The following is a 24,250-nucleotide window of genomic DNA, read 5'->3' on the forward strand; positions in this document are numbered from 1 at the left end:
CACTAAGGAAATGATCGTGGATCGGGCTTGGTGAGCTCGACTTCCTGGATTTTCTGGAGGCTGGCTCTCTGGCTGGTGGCAGCGGTCATGCATCGTGGCCACGACTTGCATGTACGTCAGGATTCACGTTCGCGCGATTCACCGGCGTTCAAAGCGCATCTCCTCGCGCGGCCCGTGCGTGTCTCGTTGCGCACGGGTATATTAGCGGCAAAGCGTGCGTGTTCATAAACCACGGGGTCGCGTGCGTACCACCACCTGCTGAATTTTGTCTTCACGATACTGTCCTCGCGTATATACTGTCTCTCTTCAGAGGACTAATTAGAGGACAGAAATTTCCTCGGCTTGCTTTTTCCTTTCTGGATCATTCAGCTTTTTTCTTCGTACAACCAGAAGATGATGGGAATGCGTTTGAAAAATGAATTTTGCGGCTCTTTCAATTTGTTCAAGGTTTAGATGTGAAGATCACTAGAAATCCTCTGAGGATGCTGGGATGGAAATTATGCATGTAATTTTGCTAAAACGATCGATAGTTCTTTGAAATAAGAATATTTGGCGTATCGTATGGCGGGTTGTATTGGAACGTAATGACTGGAATTTTATTATATAGCATTCATTTTTTGTAACATATATTGAAATATATCAATATACGTACGAATACGTACGACATGTACGAAAATTTAGGAAAACCTGTAAGTGAAGTTATTAGGAAATTATTAAAACCTTCTAGAATTACATATTAGATATCTCATTTGAAATCTTATATAGTTATAAAGAATTTATATATTTGACATTGCAATAACTTCATAAATTATATATAATTAAATGAAATTTAATTTCCATTATATACACACGTATAATACGTCTCACGATGGGCAAAGACAAGATCGCAGGGTATAGATTACGATACTAGGAAGACGGTGCGTGCAGCTCGACACCGAGCAACTATGTTTTACGATTTCCTCTCGATGAGACTACCGAAGTGGTCTGACTGCAATTAGCCCTTATCTGATCGCATTAAATTTTGATTAGGATCTCACATTTAACGTCTCAATCCTCCAATGATGCGCTCGCGTGAAGTCGCCGTTGAAATTTGGCTGTTGCACTCGAAAAAGCAACGATTATCCCTTTCTCCATTCCATCCACTCGTCTCACGTAACGTTGTATATTGTTAATAATCGCTTAGCCAATGTCGCTAAATTTCATTCCAAGAATAGAATAGAATGGAACATAATATCAGACACGCTCACAACGATTACGTTTTTGATCGAGTTTCCATTTGCGAAGACATAGATTCATGCACTGATTAATTAGATTTATTAATAACATGCATTCACATTTCAGATGTTTTTCCATCCACGATTTTTTCAGATCAATATTTCATCCAATTAATAGTTTATGAATCTTTCATTGAATTTTACAAACTTTTTTTTATAGAAAACAGGTGAAACGAGGATACTGGCGTTCTTTTCGATACTTCAGCTCCATCGAATGGGAGATAATATTTATACGTAATTTGTTTATGATATATGTACGTGTATGTTATGGCTCTTTTATGTTATCTAAATTATATGATATGAGTAAAAAAATCCAAGTTCATTGTTTAACGCTGAACGATTTAAAAATGCTTGAAAAGTGAAACATTGAGGCGTCAGGAATGAAATCGAGATGACCAAGGACCTCATATCGAGAACGCTCAAGCGATGGTCTGCCGTTGAAAAGCGACAAGAGTATTTCTCGTGGTTTCAACTGGTCGAAACGATCGCGGAGGATGTCCTTTCGGGCGCAGGAAGTGGTCGCCTTAAATCAACGGCTCGCAAAGGAAATAGCCAGTGGTAATTGAGCCATAACCCTCGGCCGGCGAACACACAAATATTTCAGCGCCGGGAGCTCGCTCATAATTTAGCCCTCATAATTAAGATGCGCCGCGCAGACTCCGGACCCGCTGGAACCCCCTGCTCGCGTCGTACGCGCGAGAATCCTTGCTCGAAAAAGAACGAGCACGAGGCCACAACCAGTCGTCCCGAAACATCCTCACGAAAACAGATACGACTCAGTCCGGAACGAATTCTTCCGAATCACTTTCACAAACCGACACGATACTTTGACAGGAATCGTTTATCTCTACGCGATGATGGTTTCTCATATGTATTACTTTGTTCTTCTTGCTTTGCAAATCCGAACTTTCATGGATATAACGAAAACGATACGTGGAACCTAAATAGGAATTTCCTTCATCTTCTAAATATTTTAAAGAGTATACTGTACTTTAGACCGTACTGTACTTTATATATTATATATGTATGTCTATCTTGTCTATTTAAATTTTTCCTAAAAGCACAGGCATTCGCAATCCATTCATCAATCACCTACTTCGATATATAATCATAAATAAATAAATAATTAAATAAATACCTCGTGTAAAATTGAGAAGCATTCATTGAATTCCAAACAAGAATATCGATTGCCTAGATATTTAATCTTCCAGTCTAAACACTCTCAACGCCCGAAGATTGCACTTACCCTCGTGAAATAACCGTAAACGCTATTCCTTGTGTCTCAGCGAACCGATCTAAACCACCGTAACACTCTTCCCGCCTAGTTACGTGTAGTATAGCAGAAACAAGCGGAAGAGGAACCTGGTTTCGCGAAGTGATGGCAAAAAGTGTTGCATTAATCAGGACGCAGGCTAGCACGTAGGGGGCGGCGTGGTGGCCGGAGCCACGGTGCAACGATAACGAGGCACGGGGACATAACTCGGTGCGTCCACCGTGTTACGATCTAAGAAAGGGGCCGAGAAATACTGCGACACCGGGACGGCTACCGATGATGCATGTCCCAGAAGTGGCCGAGAGAGGCTGTGCACGCGTATTATGTTACCCGGTGCGACGCACCACCACTCCGTACCGTACGTGCGTCCCGACACACCAGGTCGTGACTCTATCATATTTATGTCCCTGGTCGGCCGTTTTCTCCAGAGGGAACGTCGAAATTCCGGGGGAACGCGGTTTAGATGCGGGACCAGATAAGGGGAGGATCTTCGATGGACGTTCGGTTATCTCCGCCACGGTGTCTAATCAGTCCTCAGTATGTAGGAAAACGAACGGAGGAGAGCGATATTAGGGAGAGAAAGGAACAAGTCGCCGTTCCGATGTACTTTAAGGGCCGATTTCGAAGATACCCTCGCATTCCAACAGTGTAATAGCAGCTGGCCGACTCTACTCGCTGGGTTATCGCCCCGGTTGCCTCGTTAAGCGTCGCTTTTTTTTCTGGTAGCCGGGGGAAAGGATCGTCGCGCGATCGATTTTCAGCTACTTGAAGAGGAGAAGATCGTAGAACGATCGATGGGAGAGGATTGATGCTCCTGGAGGTCTTTGTACGACCTCTATTCATGCGTCCACCGTGTACACGGGTGCTGCTGGAACGAGTGCTTGTTGCCGATGGCTGGTTTAATGACAACGAAAAGAGTGACAGATTGAATGACGCTCATTAGAGGTATTATTCGCGCCTCTGATGGCGGAGGAGCAAGTATTCGCGGGATAGAACGGTGTGAAGAGTATGGTGACGATCGAACGTTGAGTCACGGTGGGAGTGTTAATCCTCTTGAATGATCTCTTAAGATTTACAGTGTAACTCTTCTCGTAAATATTAAAATACTTGACGGAATTGTATAAAATGATAATCGATTCGAATCAATCGTTATCGATCGTAAAGAATACACGAAAAGTTTGTAAAAGTTAGAATTATAGGAAAATAACAAATAGAATAAAATAAACTATGAAAGATAAAAGTATTTACCTGTTAGTTGGCATTTTATCTAGTAAACGAAACGGATCCAGATAACGATAACGATTCAATGATACGCAAAACGAAGTGAGCATACGTATGGTACAAATAGTTTATTCGTTCGTTCGGAGGTTGAAAAAAAGAGACCGCCAGGATATCTCGATGTCGTAGATCCTATGTGAGATACCACGACCAGCCCGTATTTGTCTCGCGACACCTGCACGTAGGACACTTCATGTATCAGCCGCAGGATGCGAACGGACGCAGCGAGAACACGAATGATAGCTCCTCCGAGCGGCGATATACCTTCTCGCCATTATCAGATTCGCCAGCAATGGCGCCCCGCTAAGAGTCACTTGTCCGTTTGCGTTACAACTACCGTCACATCGACTTTTTTCACCTGTTGGTGTTGGTCGCTATTAATTTTTAATAATCCTCGAACTGCGATGACGATCATTTTCCATGTCCCCTTTAAATTTGCCCGCGTAGTCTCGTAATATTCTTCAATAATACTTTTTCTCCTTTATTACAACATATCTCTTATCTTTTTACCAGATTATTTTTCATTTACTTTCAAATTTTTATTTGTTAAGATATCTATTGAAGATTAAAATTTAATTAATGCGTCGAGATATCAAAAGCACTCGTGATACTTGATAAATACAAAATTATATATAGTTACACTTGATAAATATCACAAAAAGGAGCAATAGTGGCAAAGGAAAATATTAATTGGATTCACTTGCAAGCTCTCGGTGTACAAATATGCCAAAAATGATTTTCAAGAATCCGACAGGAAATTTTCACCGAAAGGTTTAGATCAAAATTAATTAGCAATAAAAAGCCAGAAACAACATGTTGATGATTGTATTCATTATGCAAACATTTCGTCCCAGAAAGAGAACGACAAAACTTATGAAACAGCAGCACAATCTTATATTCTTTTTGTGAATCCTCCATCATCGTCACGAATTTCACTCAACATTTCATCAAGTATTCTCCGTTATCAAACTCTACCAACGTTACAGTGTGCAATTTCAGAGACAGTCGAAACGGTTGAAAGGGTCCCCTGTTCGATACCCTGAGGCGGCAGTCGAAGCTCAGTGGTCCTTAATTCGTACGCATGCCAGAGACGCGTTCGCGTGTGTAAACCTGGTTCTGCATATGCCTCGTATTCGTACGGAGTTTTTACGAGTGGCTCGGCTGTTGGTCATCGTTACTTCATAAGAGGATTCGGCGTAGCCCGGCAGGGGGTCCATCTTGGAGGGACCCGCAAGGTCACGATGAGTCGTGTGTCTACCACAGAATTGCGAGTGTCACCACATAAACCATCCCCGCAAAAGTATCGGGTTACTGCGATTCTCGACCCTCGACTACCCTCCTTCTTCTTCCTGTTCTCCGTGTGCCGTCTCCAGCGATCCTTGGACATGTGCAGATGAACGACTAGATAGATTGTCTCTCTGCGCTTGCTCGTCGAGGTGTTCTTCCACCAGTAACGATTCAGCGTTTCTGTTTTGGTATACGGAGAGTTTGTTGGTGGTTTAGAGGTTTGGGTAGGTTTCGAGGTTTTAAATGGAATTCTCGTCTCTTTAAAGGGAATCATGGGAGGAATGTTAGAAGTTTGAGTATTATGAGCTAAATTATTCAGATCAATGAGAATTTTGGTAGAAGTTTTGACAAATATTTTGTGTCTTTATTGTTATTATTGGGCTAGTAGAATTTTGGATATTAGATTATTGAAAGACTTCTATTATTTCTAATTTAGAATTCAGAGCCTAATCCAGCTTGGATAGGTTTCGGAGGTTTACATGGAATTCCTAATGATTGATAATTTTGGATCCAAGCACGATATTTCTCTTACGACTGATTTTATACAAAACAACTTCTAATCTCGATCTATGCTTAGACGATACCGTATGAATCTTAAATCATTCGACCTCATGTAAATACTAATCCAAGCAATACGAATAAAGAGATATCGAGGGACCAAGAAATGGAACCAAATTGCAGTGGAAGATTATATTTTGAGTGTCTTAGTGCCTGAAGATTCGATACAACTAGGAATGGTCGAATCAAGTTCGTCGTAAATTGCTGAGCGCATTGCTAGGCGCAGCGGAGGCGCGGCTGAGTTACAGCCGCGTAACATTGTAATCGTACGTATTTATTGCACCGGCGGAGATGAGCTACGTACCCTCTGGCTAGATACCCCACATATCACAGGACGCAGCGTGTCTTCCCGGCGAGTTTATATTTCCTCAGGCCCGCCTCTTTTTTCCCTTTTTCCTACGTTCTTCGTAGATCAATATTCAGATTAGACTGTTCGGGAGATAAGCACCGGTTCGCGAGGTAATCCCGTGATTATTACTATATATCGTGGGGAAGAAAGGGTTTTATGGCCGATGGTTAGGGCTTGGGCGAGTTACTATTTGAGAAAGAGGAGAAAAAATAATCCGAGTCCTTTTGGACTGAATTTTTTAATGGGATACGATTTTTCTGGGATTGGTACCTCATGGATAACCAGTGAATATTATTGTTTTCTTTGTGTATTTTCTTTTGAAATTTGTAAAATGTAAAATATTTCTGCTTTGAACTTGAAAATTATTATAATTTCAAGTTAAGTAGTGTATTTTTTATACAACGGTTATTTCGTTGACATTTTTCAGTCGTTAATCAGATTTTAGCAGTCTTAATTTGACAATTGTATTATTCATACTCTAATAATTCGTCACAATAACGTGTTATGATACTTCAATCATTTTATTGAAATGGATTGTCTATCGTGAATGCTTGCGAAGACTCGTGATTTCTTTCGTTTTATTCTGTGCAGTGATCTTGTTAATAGGTTAACATTGATACCATTCATCTCCCTACTTTCAGTTGCAAAAGAATCATCAATCTATAGTCAAACGTCCACACCAAAAACAAACGATAACCGGAAATCGGCTTCGAGGGCCACTAGATAAATCATTTCTCTAGCTTCCCTTTCGCAACCCGAACAAACACGACCGTGATCCAACGCGTGTCCATTCGATGATGGATGTCAGGACGTTAATCGAGGCTGCTTGCTTCAAAGACTAATCGTTCGGTCGGAAAATCAAGCGTAGCCCTCGCGCCAAACTGCGAAGCTAATAATTCCTAAAGCGAAAAGAAACCGGGGACATAAATTTTCCCCATCTGGCGAGTGGGTGCTCGTAAATGGATATCTCTGGCCATTTTCAGGCCGGATCAATTCGTAATCCGCTCTTGTTCCACTTGTACCCTTAGAGACCAATAGTCGTGTATCGAGTCGGTTCTCGCGTTCGATTCTCGTTCGTTAACCGAATAAAATGAAACGGTAGCCGCGAAAGGCTGCGAAACGACAATCCGGATACAAATTCTGCATCGATAAAGACTGTCCCCTTCTTCCTCGCTGTCTCTTTCGTCGTACTCGACACGATGATATTGTAATCATTTAGCTGCGCAATCAAACACAGTGATAATTATATAGATCGTGATACACAGTAAACGACAAAAGCAATATCGAATAAGATCTGTCAAATAAATATTTTGTCTTTACAGATAAATATAAATATACTTCAGATTATTTTAAGTCTGTCGACACGTATTAATCCGACCGTGTCGTTTCGATTACTTTTAACGTGATTGTTTTTCTATCGCTACAAATTCTTTTAAAACTTGAAATTGAAACATCGAAGTTGACACCTGAACTTGTTTTGTCCTCTCCACAGCAAAAGTGTTCCCGCTAATTTTTCAACAAACTCAATTCTTACCATTTACTTACCATTTACATAACTAAAATATCTAAAGATTTCCAGGTAATTCTGTATGGAAATGTTTCTTAAAAATATGATTGTTACTATTAAGAGAGGGCCAAGACTTTTGCACGGCACTGTATATTATATTACGCAACCATCGACGCAACTGCGCACCGTTTTCTCAACGATTGTTCCATGGCACCGTAGGTGCTTGATTAACGTTGCCAACGCGTTTTATCGATACATCAGCCGCGAAGTTTTCACGGTATGCGATTCCAGAGACGTTTCCCTTTTTGGTTTCTTTGTTGCCCGCTGGCTGCCCCCGTGGGGAGGCGATCGGAAGCAGCGATATCGTGGCGACTTGTTCGCTTTGCAACGTTATTGGCGTTGATATCGCCGGTATGACATGTTTATGTCTAATCCAGCCGGGGGATCTTCACCATCGCGACACGTTTGCCCTTGGGGATACTTCTTCCATGTTGGAAATTTTCGTTTCCAAGAGCTTGGTTCCGCTACGCAACCGATGCTAACTTTACCTGGATAGTCTACGTGTTTCCTGTAACCAGAAGGTCGACCAAGCTCTTTTATCTACCGAGAACATTGCGTGTTTCCTCGTTCTCACAATATCATGCTCTGGATTTCCATATGTACCTCTGCAACATTGTTCTTCGTATGCTTCTCGACTCAGGGAATCTCCAGTTACTAAGAGTCTCACTGATTCGATCTCAACACTCTTAGTTTTCCACGATTGAGAATTAGAATATGTATCTCTCGAGGTACTGTGATTTTGTTCTTAATTATTGGGTGTCGTTGGATGATGAATTATAAGTTTGTCTAAAAGACGCAATGAGAGTTACGTAATGAAGTGTTGTAACAGAGGTTGACTGAGATCATTTGGTGGAATTTGAACTGCAGATTCGTCGATAGTATCATTCTGTTATAATTACTGAAAGAAAGCGCGTGTGTATAATTTTAAAATATCAACTCTAGAAAATTTCATTCATTCAACTATCATTCTTTAGTCTATAACCCATTTATCAACGTTCCAACATTCGATGACCATTCATGATTTAATCTCCAACCTTTACCAATCACAAATCTCAATACGCATAATTCTTCTTCGACAAATCTGTAAAAAAAAAAAAAAAGCGAAATTTCATTTTAGAAAGTGCCTCGTCAGCGGAAGTTCGACAGTGTATATCATTTTATTATAGACGGCCTGCGAGCGGAAGTAACGGCTAGGTTTACTGAATGATTCGCTGAATAATCTTTTCGTAACAGCGGCTGGGCTTGTCTCGGCCCGCTGCATTTTCTTGTTGATTTTCTCGCGTCGTCTGCGCGCAGACTAACCAATGGTTGCGCGTTTTATTTTATGAATAATGTAGCTACGGGCTACCGGGCGGATACGCCGCGGATCTCCCCCGACGGCGGAGGACACGCACACGCGTGGGTCGCCGGCGGCGACGCGGCGCGGTGTTCGAGCATTAATCTGGATCACGGTATTCTTGCATTATCGTTCATCTTCCTTGATGGTTGGATACCGGACAGGCCTATCCCGACAAGATTTTCACCGCGTTCCTGTCACCGCGACTTTCATTGCCGCGCGTCTCGCTTCACTTGCTGCCACTCCGGTCTGTAACGATCTCTATTTGAGTAGAAATGAAGCGTAGAATGGTATATATGGAAAATGGTAAATGTATGGTGTGATGGGGAACTGGTTCTGCTATTCGAAGGGTGGTTTTGTTTTTATGTAAGGAGCCAGAGAGCTGTAGGATACAGTAAGATACGATATCTATTGGTACAAAATTTTAACAGAATAACCGCAATAGCTTTGGTTAAGTTATTTATCGTACGGGTACGTCGCGCATTCGATAAACAAATAAAAACCATTACGAAGAAATATCAGTTTGTAATATGAATATATTCGTCCTGTTTTCTCTATTTATACAAGGTGGTTGGTAACTGGTGGTACAAGCGGAAAGGGGGTGATTCTACGCGAAAAAAGAAGTCGAAAATATGCAATAAAAATTTTTCGTTCGAGGCTTTGTTTTCGAGAAAATCGACTTTGAATTTTCGCTCGGTACTGCACTTTATCACGTCTCGTTATAACGGATATCACTGTAAATCGTTGTCTCGATTGACGTTATTTTTTTAATTTTTAAAATTTAAAAATTTTTTAATTTTTATTCTATGTTTTCGACTTCTTTTTTCGCCCCCTTTCCGCTTGTACCATCAGTTACCAACCATCCTGTATAATAAATATAGAAACAAGGCGAACTTATGTTACTAAATTACCCAGTACTAAATTAGATACATTAATTAAAATTACAGTGTAAGAAATATCGAAGTAAGTTGCGTTTCGTACCTGGCGTGTCTCAAAATCTTCCTTTCTGCTACTTTTCTCTTTCAACAACCCAGTCACGTTTCCAATGAGGACGGTAGCCACGATCGTCGAATCTTGTCGATTAGATTCGCGGCCGTAGGAAGGACAGAAGCAGATCGTTTATCGGTGGATGCATTAATTACACCCGGGATTCCAGTCGAGGTGGACATGCCTTTATCGTGAAAATAATAATTTACAGCATCGTGAGGCCTGTCCTCTTAATCCCTGCGCGGCTTGTCAACGGCCTCCGCTTTAACATACGATGCTGCTGAACGAATAGAAGCGGGACTGGATCTTTTTGAATGTCCGCACGCGGCCTGACAAATGCCACGAGAACACGACACAATATCGAAGAAAACGTCTTCCACGATTCCGAAAAATTTTACACGAGAACATACTCTTTTCGAGAAGTCAACATTTCAATGATAACGTCACATTGATATTTGTTTAGAAATATTCTTGGCACATTTTATCCATTTCTTAAGTATTTTACGAGTCATTATTCTTATCGTATTTAGGTTTTTCAAACCAACGTAAAGCATATGGTAATAGTATAGGACATTATTTTGTCCTATATTTATTATTTATAATAGTATAGGACAATATTATTTTGTCTTTTGATATAGAAAGTTTCATGATAGTTAAAAAAGGAAAAATGCAGAAAAGTTGACATCGTATGAAAAGTAATCTGATTCTGATTGCGATGTGTAAAGTTGGACGTGAATTCTAGTAATACAATTTGGGGAAAATGATCACTCTTTCCATCTTCTACTTCCGATGACAGGTCATTGTTCATAGCGAAATTATTCTTTCGATAAAACGTCGATTACTTTCACGACTTACCATTTCGTTTTAACATTTCTGTAAGAGTCTTAACGATGTGGTTATGAGAATTCAGCAAGAGCGGCTGGCTAGAATTTGTGAATACATTACAAAGAAATTACTGGAATGTTTAATCGAGCGAAGGACTTTGAATTTCTTACAATTTTTGGATTGCAGGTTGCAGCTTGTGAAATCTTAACGATGTTTGGCTTGCACGCTTCTTCGTTTAATGGCGAATCTTCATTAGAGATATGTTAAGTGTTTCGTACAGTAGTTTGAAATGTTTCTACTCGTATCACAAGTGTAAGCGATGCAATTGCCTGTAGGCAAAATTTACATAATACAAAACGCTTAAAAAGTTTTAACATAACAACCAAGTACAGAAAAAACTGTTTAAGAGTAAAAATCTGGACAAGATCATAACTTTTACGAACTACTTCTTTAGAGAAATATTAAGATAATGGTTAATATAATCCAAATAAGCTACAATCCTATGAAAACTACTAAATCTCTATCAAAAGTTATTTGGCAAAGTAATCATAATCAAACCTTCAGAAACGTCTCTCCAACTGTACCAAACTCAACACGATCTCCTCCTTGTGCCTACCAACAATCGTACAAAGAGAAACAGGAACCAAAATGAAAAAAAAGAAAAAAGAGAAAATACCCAACATTGTATACTGTATAAAAAAATCACCCTCAGAAGCGTGCGAGAAGAACGAGAACCGCGGGGTGCAAAGGTCGAAGGATGAAGACGTGTGGAGTCTTACATCTTTCTCGAGACGGCACGTGAGAAATCGCGGCCTCTGCGGGGCTCGTGTCCTCGCGGGCATCTCTCGAGGGCCAAAGAAAGCGAACCGAAAAGAAAGCGGTCGCAACGAGGCTACGAACCAAAAGAAGCTGGACGAGGAGGGAAGAAAGAAAGAGAGAAAGAAAGAAAGAAAAGGAAATGGAAACGGAGGGAGAGAATATCCACGTGGTCGACGGATGCAACGAGTGTGCGAACGCGCGGCAAGTGGTCCCAGCGCCGCGCGAGTAGTTCGCGTATTATAAAAGATTTCCGACTCTTTGTGGCGGACTGGGTACGATCCGTTTAGGAGCCGGGCGAAAAAGCGAGGCTCTGGCCGCGCTTAGAATACCGCGGCAACTCGCATTGTATAATAATGTATCGCATATGGCGCATCTTGTAAAACTCTGCGGGCGTCCCCCCACCGTGCCTTGTGGAACCAGGATGAGCGTGGAAGGACGGATGGAAGCGCGTGAATGAGGTTATTCCCGGTCGTGGAGCTCGTTCATTCATCCATCGGCGGGACAGCCCTCGTGGGGAGGCTGAAGACAGTGTCGACCAACGGCAAGGAATAGCCAAAACCAACTCTACCCTACTTACCTTCACGGATTTTTCTCTTTGCTGTAAATACCTTGCGGGTTTCTGACGGTTTCGTGAGGTGTTTGGGCTTGAAGAGGATGTACGAGTCTTATGGAGGAAGACTGATGGATTAATGAAGTGGAAAGTTTGGGTTTCTGATCAGTTGGAGAGATTGATGGCAAGACAGAATCATTCGAGTTCGTAATAATTGAGTAATTGATAAATATTTACTTATAATACGCGTCATTTGCAATTTCCATCAATATATTATCGATGGAAATTTTCTATAAGTGCTGTAACAATTTCTATAATTTCTCTATGTCAAATCAAACTACTCCTCAACCCCTACGGAATACCATCAACATCAAACTACACCGCACTTCAAACTAAATTAATCCTCTTCCTCAATTTCACATTCAACTGAACAGGCTCCTCCAATCGAGTTAGAAAAATATTCGGTCCCCAAGCGAGTCCGACAAGTAGACTCGATTCAAAGTTCCATTCAAGCGTCGACGGGAGTTAGCGTCAAGCCGTGTCAACACCTCTTCACAGGGACACGGCCAAAACGACTTGAACGCCAGCGATGAAAGTAGCCAGTCATTCGGCACCCTGCCTTCAACGATGGGTGCCAAAGATTTCGACGAATAACGTTGCACAGTAGAACATAGTCTTCGAGTCGAAGGGATTTAACCTGGTCCCTGGTAAAACCTAAACCTAATCTAATGGATTAGGCGCGGCGAATCTACTAGTCGTCGAGGGTCTCTTGACTCGAGACACATTGTTATCGTTGTTCTGATCCTATTGACAGCCCCAATCCTGCTACACATATAGAATACAATGGCTGCGGTAGTCTGGTTTGCGCTCAGCAGGATAACTCCGCGTATTTTTGCCTAATCGGATCCATTCGAGCATGTTGGGTAACCAATTGGCCCTCTTTCGAGTTATACAATAACAGTTTCATCTTTGCTATTCTTCTTCTGAGGATTGTTGAAGGTGTTTGTTAGGGGAAAAAAAGCTTTTGTTATCGTTCGTTGCTTTTCTGCAAAATTTAGGTATGTAATAAAACAAATATGTTAGAACCTTTATTAACTCATTTAGAATTATACAGCGAGATAACGTGTAGAGGTTGCGTACATGCAACGTTATGACAATTAGATTACATTCTTCCTCCTTTTCCTTCTTTTTCTTTTTCGTTTTATTTTGAATGTAAATATCTGTTTCGGGAAAATTGAATATATAATATTAAGTAATTTGATTTGTTGTTCATTTATTGTTATTAATAGAATGTAATGTATATTAATTAAGAAGAAACTTTATTTGTTAAAATGCTTGGTAGAGTAAAGACAGTTTAAACAAGCTTTATGTAGATTTAATGCACTATACAGACCGTGTTAATGGAGATACTAGATGAATAGGTTTTTTAAATCTTGTTTGCATTTCATTGTGTTATCGAACAGGGTATGCATCGAACGTGTTCCCTTTTCGAGACGAGAATACCGAGCAAACCGAGTCGTTGTTCCATCGAGAAACAACGAAACTCGTTACGCGGAGTCTGGCTTGCTTTTCCGTTACGCGATATCTGATCGTTATTCCCCATTTTCTCGTTTTCCAATTGCTGAGATCGTTGCTCCGCAGTGCGTGCACGATTTCTCGTGGCCACATCCTCCTTTTGTTTTCCCGCATTTCCCTATTCATTCCATCAATATCGCGTCGATCTCAGAAAAATCATTGTCTGGCTACACGTGTTGACATGATTCCAGGGAGATCAAAAGAAAAACCGTCTTTTCTTTAAAATAGTCTCTACTTCAACCTCACGCTTTTACACAATTCACCTTTCTTTGAATCATAGCTTAAAACATATTGTAAGAAAATTTAGTAATCTGTAACGTTACCTAAATTTATTTGCATATACTCGATTTTCTCTGCGATATTTTTCAAAGCGATGCACTGTTCCCTTTATTCAGGTCCCAAGTAATAGAGAGGCGTTTCTCTTTATTTCAGATACAAATAAAAATATCTATACGATATACACGAACAATAATTTCAGCGACAGTTGTGTATAACATTACGACCAAGCCATTTTTCTCATTATCCTTCAAACATTCGTCTCGCCAAACACCTCAAAGACTAACCAATGACCCAGGTTCGAGAATCGTTCTACATACGTCTGAAACACCATGATTATGCCTACCATATATTTCTATATGGTGCGGAGCAACTTAACGGAGACTGGATCCGACGTGGCATCAGGGTTATAAGATCGGGCACGTCTCTATCTAGGTTCTTTAGTACGGCTGCGAGGCGACGTAATATATTTGGGAGGAGGTGGAGAGTGAGATAGGTGGTTAGGTAGGTAGCCGTGGTGGATGTCGGGTAGATAGTCGACCGGCTTCGGTAATGGAGACTGCAGGGTGCCGCTAATGCAGTAGCGATGTCACGGTGCCCGTTGCATCGGCATATTCCTTCCCTTTCCGCCCTTTTGCTTCACCGCGGTTTACCATACGTGTCCCTTCCCTACCTTCGCGATATCACTGAGTTTCTATGTGTCGCCTCTGTCTCTGTTCCACTTCGATCCACGTTCGTGCCACGGACACTTCTCTGGCGGTGGCTGTTTATCTGCTTGCTGGTTGCCTTTTTCCTTTCTTTCATTTTTTTCTCCTTTTTTTCTCTCTCGATTTAACGGAACCCTATCTGTGGGACACGGTGGATATCTCGGACGATGAGAAACATTCCCCATGCGGATGTGTTTGTATCGTTTAAAGTGAATGGAAAAATGGGCGCCGCCTGCATCCCGCAGTTACGATAATTTCTTGGTTATTTTTGTCATGGCCGCCGGTTCGATCTGTTTGTATGTATCCCGGTGTCGGCGGGCGTTGTACCAACGTCGCCCGATTTCTTGCCCTGTTAATTGGCCGGTTTAGTTCCAAAGATATGCCCCGCGGACCAAAAGCGGCGTAACTTTGCTAGAACGTTTAGTTACCCTGGCTTTTTAACCGGGCTGTGTGATCGTCTTGCAAATTGGGAGCTTAAAGATCGGGCTACTTTAGGCCAAGTTATTGCCCGTTGAAACATCATATTATTTTAGAGATATATTATATGTATGTAAAACAACATTTACGTCGTTATTATCATATATATTTAAAACTGTCACTTACGTTACAGGGATTATTCGATAATTACAAAAGAATTCTTTTAAACCATCCCAATATGTATATGAATGAGATATTTTATTGCACAGTCGTTCATATGGCGCTTTCAACAAGATACTTCAAATCTACCTCAATATGTTATCCATAGCTAATTAGAGCTAAAACAACACAATAAAAATAAGCAAATATATAGGGTATAATCACGATTTTGTCTTAATAAAAGAACACGTTGATATTGCTGAAAAATATGAACGTTTTTATGATAGTGATTGAAGAAAAAAGAAACGAACTTAAAATTACCTACATTTTAAGGAATGAAATGTCTCATTCATAAATTCAAGTATAAAAATCAATTAAAATACCTCACTTTTAAGTACCAGAAAATTAATCTTCCTTGTTTAATGATTATTCTCAAAAGAAAATACATTGTCTCCACATATATAACTTTAAATCTAAATTTTTTTCAGAATGTTTGGCAGTATGAAACGATGTGCCCGATGCCACGCAGCGATCCTGGCCTCGGAGCTGGTGATGCGAGCCAGAGACTTGGTGTTCCATGTCCGTTGCTTCTCATGTGCCGCCTGCGCGGTTCCGCTGACCAAGGGCGATCACTTCGGGATGAGGGATGGTGCAGTGCTCTGTCGATTGCATTACGAGATGGGCGCGGAGCTGCACCCGTCCCAGAGTCCTCCAGTTCCGGTTTATCCACCCGGTCCGCACTATCCCGGACAACCGTTCCCCTCGCCGGAATTCCTTCACCACCATCATCATCATCCCTCCCATCCGTCTCATCCGCATCACTCGATGCATCCTCAGCATCCCCACAGCCACGTAAGCCCGGTACCGCTTCAGCCTTCGACGCCATCCATACCCGACGCAGGCTCACCACCCAAGGTACCGTACTTCAATGGCGCCGCCGTCGTGCCGCCGCCAAGACAGAAGGGTAGGCCTAGGAAGAGGAAACCCAAGGATCTCGAAGCTATGACCGCCAACATAGGTGAGTGTCGTTACCCGTATCTGATCAAAAGTTTTGGAGGAAAACGAAGATGTGTTTGATGGAAGAAACGAACTACAAAGTAATTTGTTTTACCGTAAAGCCGTAGTTTTTTGAATCCTTAATTTCTAAGTCATAATTCTCGTATAGGTTCGTGTTTAAGCGCTACGCTTAATCTCCTATTAATTTTATGATTAATTTCTTTAAATTTTTGGCTAAACGATCTTTCGAGGTAATTCTAAATTAACTGATTCTTTATATTTTTAGCCTCCATGTAACACGTAGCAGCAAAATATATTTATACAGTGATAGCTATATTTCTCGATCACTTGTCACTTCCATCGAGTTATGTGACTTAGAAAGAAGAATTTGTGTCTGCGAATTATCTGGATCGTTTCTTCCATCGAGCATAATCCAGTGTTTTAGAATATTCGAAGGGAACTTGGTCGCATTGTTTTTCGTTATTCTCCCGAAGCGTATTATTTTGTTTTGTATCGCATGCTGTTGGACGATTTTGCGGGCATCCTAACAGCTGCAAAGTGATTCATCGCTTTCTCGGTTGCACCACGTACCAGATTTATAAAAAGCTTTGCACATTGTCCCTCGAGGAATGCAAAAGTTATTTTAGAGAAATTCTTCACGCGCGAATTAACATTCTGGCAGCGAATAGTATACGTATGTGTAGACACGTTTCAGAGATTCGATCGCAAATGAAGGTGAAACGTACCCGATAGAACAGATGCAAATTGGAATAGAAACACGTTGTACGAGCATTGTGCTGGAATGTATCACGCAATAATCATGGTTTGCAATTAGAAAGCACGAGACGTGTAACTCCGCAAAATTGCTGTACGATTTTTTGGACCGTGAAGTGGTCGAATGTTTGCTTAACAAGAAAATATCGCAAACCGCGTCAGTAGCTTTGAAAAACGAGGCGCCCAGTGTTGTTGAACTTCTCATCTTGAAAAATTAATAGCACGAAAACTGCGTGCCTATCGCAATTCAATTAAGCTGTGCTAAAACATTGTAATTCGTCAATGAGTCATTATTTTTGCTCCATTAAATTAACGTTTATTACTTTTAACGTTGTTATACCGAAACACACGCCAGAAAATTCTCTCTATCGTTGTGTTAACCTTTGAACCACTTTTATCTATACAAATTAGGCAATCTAACTTTATTAACAATCAATAACGCTAATCTTATTTATCAAAATTTGAGTCGTCCCTGATATAAGATCAATTAATATTCATATATTCTCTGTATTTAATTAATCTAAGATAAGAAAGAACGCGTTCCGTTTAACCGCAGCACAAAACGAGTTATTAATGATGAATATGGAAAGCTATAGCTCGATAAGACAATGACACAATTGCTGTATTACGAACAAGTAATGATATTTAAAAGATATATCTCGAGTTTTAATATTACCAACGATCTTCTTAATTATCAGAAGGTTGTCTCATATTATATTCGACTTAACTTAATGACTTTAATCAAATCAACGTGGAAGACTCCGCCTGCAATAAAGTAGATATCACATAAAATTACGAGCAACTCCTATTTCTTCATTCCAAACAATCAATGTTACCTAAGACTTAGAAGATACTTCATCTTAATTTCATCGACGTTCTTCTTAACTACGTAGCAATCCAAATTGTCCACATAACCGCTTCGAATCACCATATAGAGACTTCATGCCAACTCGCATTTAACCATTCCTCTGTATCCATGTTTTAAGAACAGTTCCAAAGTGTACCTAGATCAGGTCCGAGGATTTTCAATCGTCGGTGTCGGGGCACGATCGCGATCGCGTGCACGAAAATTCTTACACGAGCTGCAGGGTCCCGGATCGGTGGACGTTGGTACGAGGGCCTCGGCCACGCGGTCAGAGATCGCGCGGTACGCGCACGTAACACGACGAATCCCCGAGAGGTGTGTGCTCCGCCGGTGATTTACGGGCGCGCGTGGGCGCGTGGTGTTTGCCACCGAACCCTGATAAAATTTGTCGCCGCGACATAAATTCACGAATCCAATCCCAACAAAGCGTGTACGTGTCGCGCGTGGGCAGCGCGCCGCGGCAGCTTCCTTCTCCGCCTTCGAGAACTTAATTTCGATTGTTGACCGACCGTGGGAACAGAGGAGGGACCAGAGACGAGTCGCCTCGACGAACCACCGGCCGTGCGCCGTTCTCTACCCCGGGACCAGTTCCTCTGCTTTTCTTTTTGTTCCTTCATTTTCTTCCTCTTTCTTTCTTCTCTGGGTCCTTTTCTTTTGGCTGTTTCCTGTGAAAAAGATCTCGTGGTTCGTGTCCGCGAACGATGATGTCTCGACACGGGACCCACGGATGACTGGAAATTATTTGTTCTGTTTGCTGGTTGGATAGCCTCGCGCGAGAATTTATCGTTTGAAATAAAATAATTTGATAGGGGGGGGGGGGGGCCTTCGTCGATTGGACCTTTTTCGCTGGCAAGGTCGTCGGGCCTCTTCGACTAGAATTTCTTCCAGTTTTTCCTTTTATCTCGAGGTGTGCTTGGTTTTAGAACGTGTGGCGGTCGTTTGACAATGTTTCAGATCGAGAAGACGAGGTTGTGTTGAATTTTTTTGCGAGATATTTCCAACTCGTCTAACCTTGGAATTAATACAATTTCTAAGATATGCTAGCTCTTCCTACTTCAGCTATTTATACTTTTTACTACCTGATACGATTGATGGTCTGATACGATGATTTAAAAGATTGAATCTATTCAGTAACAAATTTGATCTTATCAGAAGTGATTGTTACAATAATGAAAATATGTTGTTCAACAATCTGAACTCCATTTTTTCATAAAATACATCATGAAGCATGATTGTATAGTATAGAGTCGTAAAATGCTTTAATAGTATAAAAATAGGATAGAGAATATCGATAATCTCTCACGGTTCCAAATAATCGTCTAACGCGGTAATTAGAGATTCTCATAAGATCTCCGTGAGATCTAGAAGTTCATCAACTGAGCGGCAGAAGTTCGCAGGATGCAGTTCAGATAGCGAACGGTAGCGAATGTACGGGTAAAGAGAAAAAAGGGAAAAAATATGTAAGAACGGTCGTTCATCGTGAACGAGTCAGCGGTTTCGTAGATTTCCACGCGATAGAAGATCGATCTCGATCTTATCGATCCGCCATCTGGCTGGACGGCTGTCGGAGCGTCGCTTTATTCTCTGGTGGACTGGCGAAGTCTCGGGGACAGGATAGATATACCGGAATGAGGTATCGTGCCTGCAAACTATTTGCTGCATAGAGTTGTAATTGGCCGTGTATCCACTGGTCTTTCGCATACGCTATCACCCTTCTTGTTTGCACTCGAGGAGCTAATGAGCTGTGATACACATCAAACAGCGCTAGAGTCGCGACCAGCCGCATTGCCGCTTCCGACGGTTCTTCGCATTGCCTCGAGAGCCCGCAATTGTTGCCACGATAACTTTATTTCCGATCGAGACGCGTGATCGTCGGTTACCAACGTCGCCCCCCTATCGCTTTTGATTTTCGATGAGATTTTTCGGTAGCGTGTTTGCTGTGAAGCAGTGAAATTGATAGGTTTGGATTGAATTTGGGAGGGAAAACATGTTCCAGTTTCCTTGAATTTCTTAATGGAAGGAAGTTTCATTCCATGCGTATTTATTTTTAACATTATATTATTTATAAGCATTGCAACTAATAACTTTTCACCTGATATTGAATGCACTAATAAAAAGATTCCATTCGTTCGATTTTATTGATTTCTAAAAACAATAGAACAAATGACAGAATCGGTTCAAAAGGATTGCCAAATACTGTACAGTATATCTAGAAAATCCACGACTGACAAACTTCCAAATAATCCAACCGAAAGAAAATATAACCGAGTAAACACAAATCTTTCCTATCAAACCTCCATATCATTAACCCTTTCATTTAAACAATTAGTCGGTAAACGATAAACGACGGTAAATAAAGTCGCGGCGATATTGACGTGCCGTGGTATCGGCGAGACGAACTGCGTGGAAGGCGAGACATAAATCCAAAGCCGGGTCCAACCCTTAGCGCGCGAAGAGAGGTTCGGTCCACCGCCGCCGGGAAAAGATCCCCCTAACTGATACAGGCGATACGGGCGGCTTCAAAAATAGCCCGCGACACCGGTGTTTAATTAAGACGCATAATCCGGATGTTGGGAATTTATGTTGCAGATTTGAACGCGGACTACATAGATATGCCCTTCGGTAGAGGAGGACCGGCGACTCCCGGCATACCTGGTGCCAATAGCAGAACAAAACGAATGAGAACGAGTTTCAAGCATCACCAGTTAAGGACGATGAAGAGTTACTTCGCGATCAATCACAATCCGGACGCGAAGGATCTCAAGCAACTTTCCCAGAAAACTGGCTTGCCAAAAAGGGTGTTACAGGTAAGCTTTCGATCTGGTGACGAAGCCATAGCCATAATCTTCGTTTCGTGCTACATTTACTCGAGTTTAATCGTGGAATCGAGTTTTGCGACGTTTGATGATTCGCGGGATATGTCATCGTTACTTGCACGTGTGTCCGGTTTTGTCTTGGGAAGATTTGTTATTGATTGACAGTGCTCTGGATGGAAGTTCGATGCACATTGATATTGTGGAATATATAATCGGTTTCTTGGTCTAAGAGTAGCTTTCTTCGGAGTTAATTAATTGGGACTATGCTCTTCCTGAAACGTATAGACGTATTGGCGAGACATTGGATACTTCTTAATTTCATAATACAATATGATTTTTAACGACTCGGGTTTAAAATTAGATTTTTGAAAATTAATATAATTTAGTTGCCCTTATATTATTCGTTATAATATATACCGCGTTTCTTATAGCAATTAATAATTATCAACTTCGTTATTTGAATTGAACCATAGAAAAACTTACCATAGGAAGATGATAGTAAGTGCTACTTTTAATTACCAATTCATCATGAGTTTGTACGTTTAATCAAACTCCATTTGTTCTTCGTTACTATAAATTGATCAAAATTATACGAAGATTGAATTCATTTGAACAAAAACAGTCCCCTTATAGAACATACAAAAATTCTTACGAACGACTGTACTTATGTATAAAGCACATCATCTTCTGTCAAATTCAATCTTCTGAATCGTCTACACATTGAACGTTCCATCGTATTTCCACGCTAGACAAAATATTTAGAGGCGTGGAATCGTCTTGATGCGCAATTAAAAGGAAATTTACAGGGTCGGTTCGCGGGAAAAGTATTCGCGTCGGGCGTGCACCGGCCTCCTCCAATTAGTGCACGCCGTCAATGACGCATGACGCCCTTCATAGGCCAGCTAAAACTGTCCCCGGGACCTTTTCGGCTACGTCGTTTCGGACAGATTGTATCGTTGCGTTCCCTCTTCGTGTTGTTCGATCCAGCCGCGGTGTCTTTGGAATTTATGCGACCGTGTTACGTTTATTTCGGCGGCACTTGAAAACGTGGAACACGCGGCGGTAGGTTAAAGATAGAAGAGATTGTTAGTACGCGAAAAGAGAAGGTCCCGGGGAAAATCGTCGCCCTACCGTTTCCCTGAGATCCTACGTTTCGATCTAGGCCAGACGGTGATTCATTTTTGCGTGAAAGATAAATAGGCTGATTGTTTTCTCAGTATCGATCATCCTCCTACTTTGGTGAAATGTCTGTAGCTTTCTCCATTTATCTTCGTTTGGACCTGCATAAGTTCATTAATCAAAAGGAGGTTGAACATATTTTTGAGCATTTAATACGCTCGACAATTTACTAGATTCTTGATAAATTCGTACTCTCTTCATTCTTGTAAAATAATTCCTCTCATACGTTGATGACGATTTTATTTAATTATCGATTAGTATCGTTGGATCATAGGCAAGCAGCGATTACATATTATATAAGAATTGAAAAGTGAAATAATCCAAATTCTATTATGATCCTAAAATGATTCACAGAACACAGCAGTATTAGGAGTCGAAAGTCGACTAAAAAACTTTCACTTTTCAATTCCCCCATTTCCAATACAAACTCTTCTTTCCCTTAATATTATTTTCTTAAAAAACGAAGCAGCGCGAGCAAAACGAAAAACGGAGTAAAAAAATCGTCGCGACGGAAAGACGTTGTTTCGAATAGATAACTATCGGTGTCCGTAGACGAGGAGGGAAGAGGCCGGGCCTACGGTTTCGAGAGGGTCGCGGAGGTTTCCAGAGGCGGGTAAAAAAGGTGCAGACAAAAATCGCGGTTGGAAGATGGATAGCCGGTGGTTCGATCGTTTTTCCTCTTTTTTCACCGTCTCTCCCTGCACCCCTTGTGCGTGGCGTTCGGTCGTCGCCACGCTTGCCAGGGACTCCTATAAAAATATTCACGTGGCGGGTGAACCGCGCGCGGTGGAGACGTACGCGCGCGCTTCTCCCAATTAGTGCGTGCTGCCGGCGGCGCGTTGAGGTAAAAGAACCGCATGGGCCGCGGTGATATTTCCGTCGACGAGCCTCTGTGGCCTTTCCCCGTAATTATGGCCCTCCGTCAATCCGCCGCTACTCAAAATCTCCGGCCGGGCAAGTTTTGTCGTAACGAGCGCCGCGCTCTGCCCTCGTTAACCCACTACTGTTAAATTACACGGGCCAGGAATCTATTTCGTGAATCGGGACGGGTGTAACGTGTGAACACACACGTCTCAGCGCGTTAAGACCAACCTCCGAAACTTCGGTCGATCGATCCGCCGAATCAAAGATCGTCGTGAACGAGCATTTGTCTGAGCGTAAATCGTTGCCACCGGGCCGATTAGACCCGACTGACTTCTGTACATTCGGACCTAAACGTGTGATTATGGGCGAAATCATTTCCGGTTATTTTGTGGTTACTTCGCAGTTTTTATGGCGAATTAATCGGATTCGTTTTCAGGTTAAGAGGCTCTTAAGAAGGATGGTTTATGGAGCTTGGTATTGTTCCAGGAAGATTTGAAGGGTTTATGGGTTTTGGTGGTATGGAGACATTTTTATTGCGATAGGATTTTGAAATAAGCTGGTTCTTTATTCGTAGAAAATTCGTATATCTCGACCCTTTTGAGTTATAACCGACAAATCGAATCGTCAAATGTCGGAGCCATAGATTGCACACGAATTGGACAATGAATTGATTTCCTTAATATTGATCTTTGCTTCATTTATGATCTTATTACTGCAACACGATGTAATTTATCACACGTCACGTTCCGTTGAAGATTATTTTCCTTCGTTACAAAGAAAGGAATCGATCGCCAAAACGTGAATGACATCGTCAATGCAGAAAGAGGTTGAAGATTAAAGAACTCCTTCCATCCCTTAAAATTAGCGCTCTTCGAAAACAATCAGAGAAATCAGCATGAAAGTTCAAACTACTTTTACATAGTCCATAAAATTTGCATTATAATCGCTTTCAATCTACGACAAAAACGATTTCCAGTTCCCCTTAGAAACATTCCTCTGCACGCGCCAAAACCATGTCCCACCCCACCATCCCCGATCTTCACCCAATAAAGTTAACCCGTTTCTGCGGAAGCGACTCCTTCTATTCTAGCGAAAGAACGAGATCCTCGAAATCCTTGTGCGGCTCTGTGCACCCGTGAAGCACAGCCTCTTCACGTGGATCCAGGCAGACATAGAGAAGCGCGCGGTGACTCGATGGCGCCGGCAACAACCGGCAGAAGATCTAGAGAAAGAGAAAAGGCTTGGGGGTCGCCGGGTTGGCCAGGGGAGGAGGCGCGAGAGCCGGCCTATTGTATTCGGTGCGGCGTAGGGTTCTTGGTCGCCATCTTGCTTGATATTGATCGCGAAACGCACGAATACTCGCTCATTCGCCGCGGCTGCGTTCGTCGCCGCTCTCCTCTCGTCTCTCTACGTACTTCGTTCTATGTATACATGTGCGAATACACGAGAACGCGCGTACCTAACCCACCGACACTTTCAAACTCCGTACAAACATACATACATATGTACAAACGTGCAC

At 41.8% G+C, this 24,250-nt stretch overlaps 1 protein-coding gene across 2 annotated transcripts in view; it reads left to right on the top strand.

Annotated features, from left to right (window-relative positions):
- LOC126863726 (protein apterous-like) overlaps nucleotides 1-24,250 on the top strand; it is a 54,485-nt gene that overhangs the window by 27,245 nt on the left and 2,990 nt on the right. For both annotated transcript variants that reach the window (XM_050614183.1, XM_050614184.1), the window contains exons 4-5: nucleotides 15,726-16,255; nucleotides 20,462-20,679. In XM_050614183.1, coding sequence (XP_050470140.1) covers nucleotides 15,726-16,255; nucleotides 20,462-20,679 — 748 coding nt within the window. The remainder of the gene's footprint in view (nucleotides 1-15,725; nucleotides 16,256-20,461; nucleotides 20,680-24,250) is intronic.

Source organism: Bombus huntii, chromosome 3 (genome assembly GCF_024542735.1).
Source record: "Bombus huntii isolate Logan2020A chromosome 3, iyBomHunt1.1, whole genome shotgun sequence".
Classification (NCBI taxonomy): Eukaryota; Metazoa; Arthropoda; class Insecta; order Hymenoptera; family Apidae; genus Bombus; species Bombus huntii.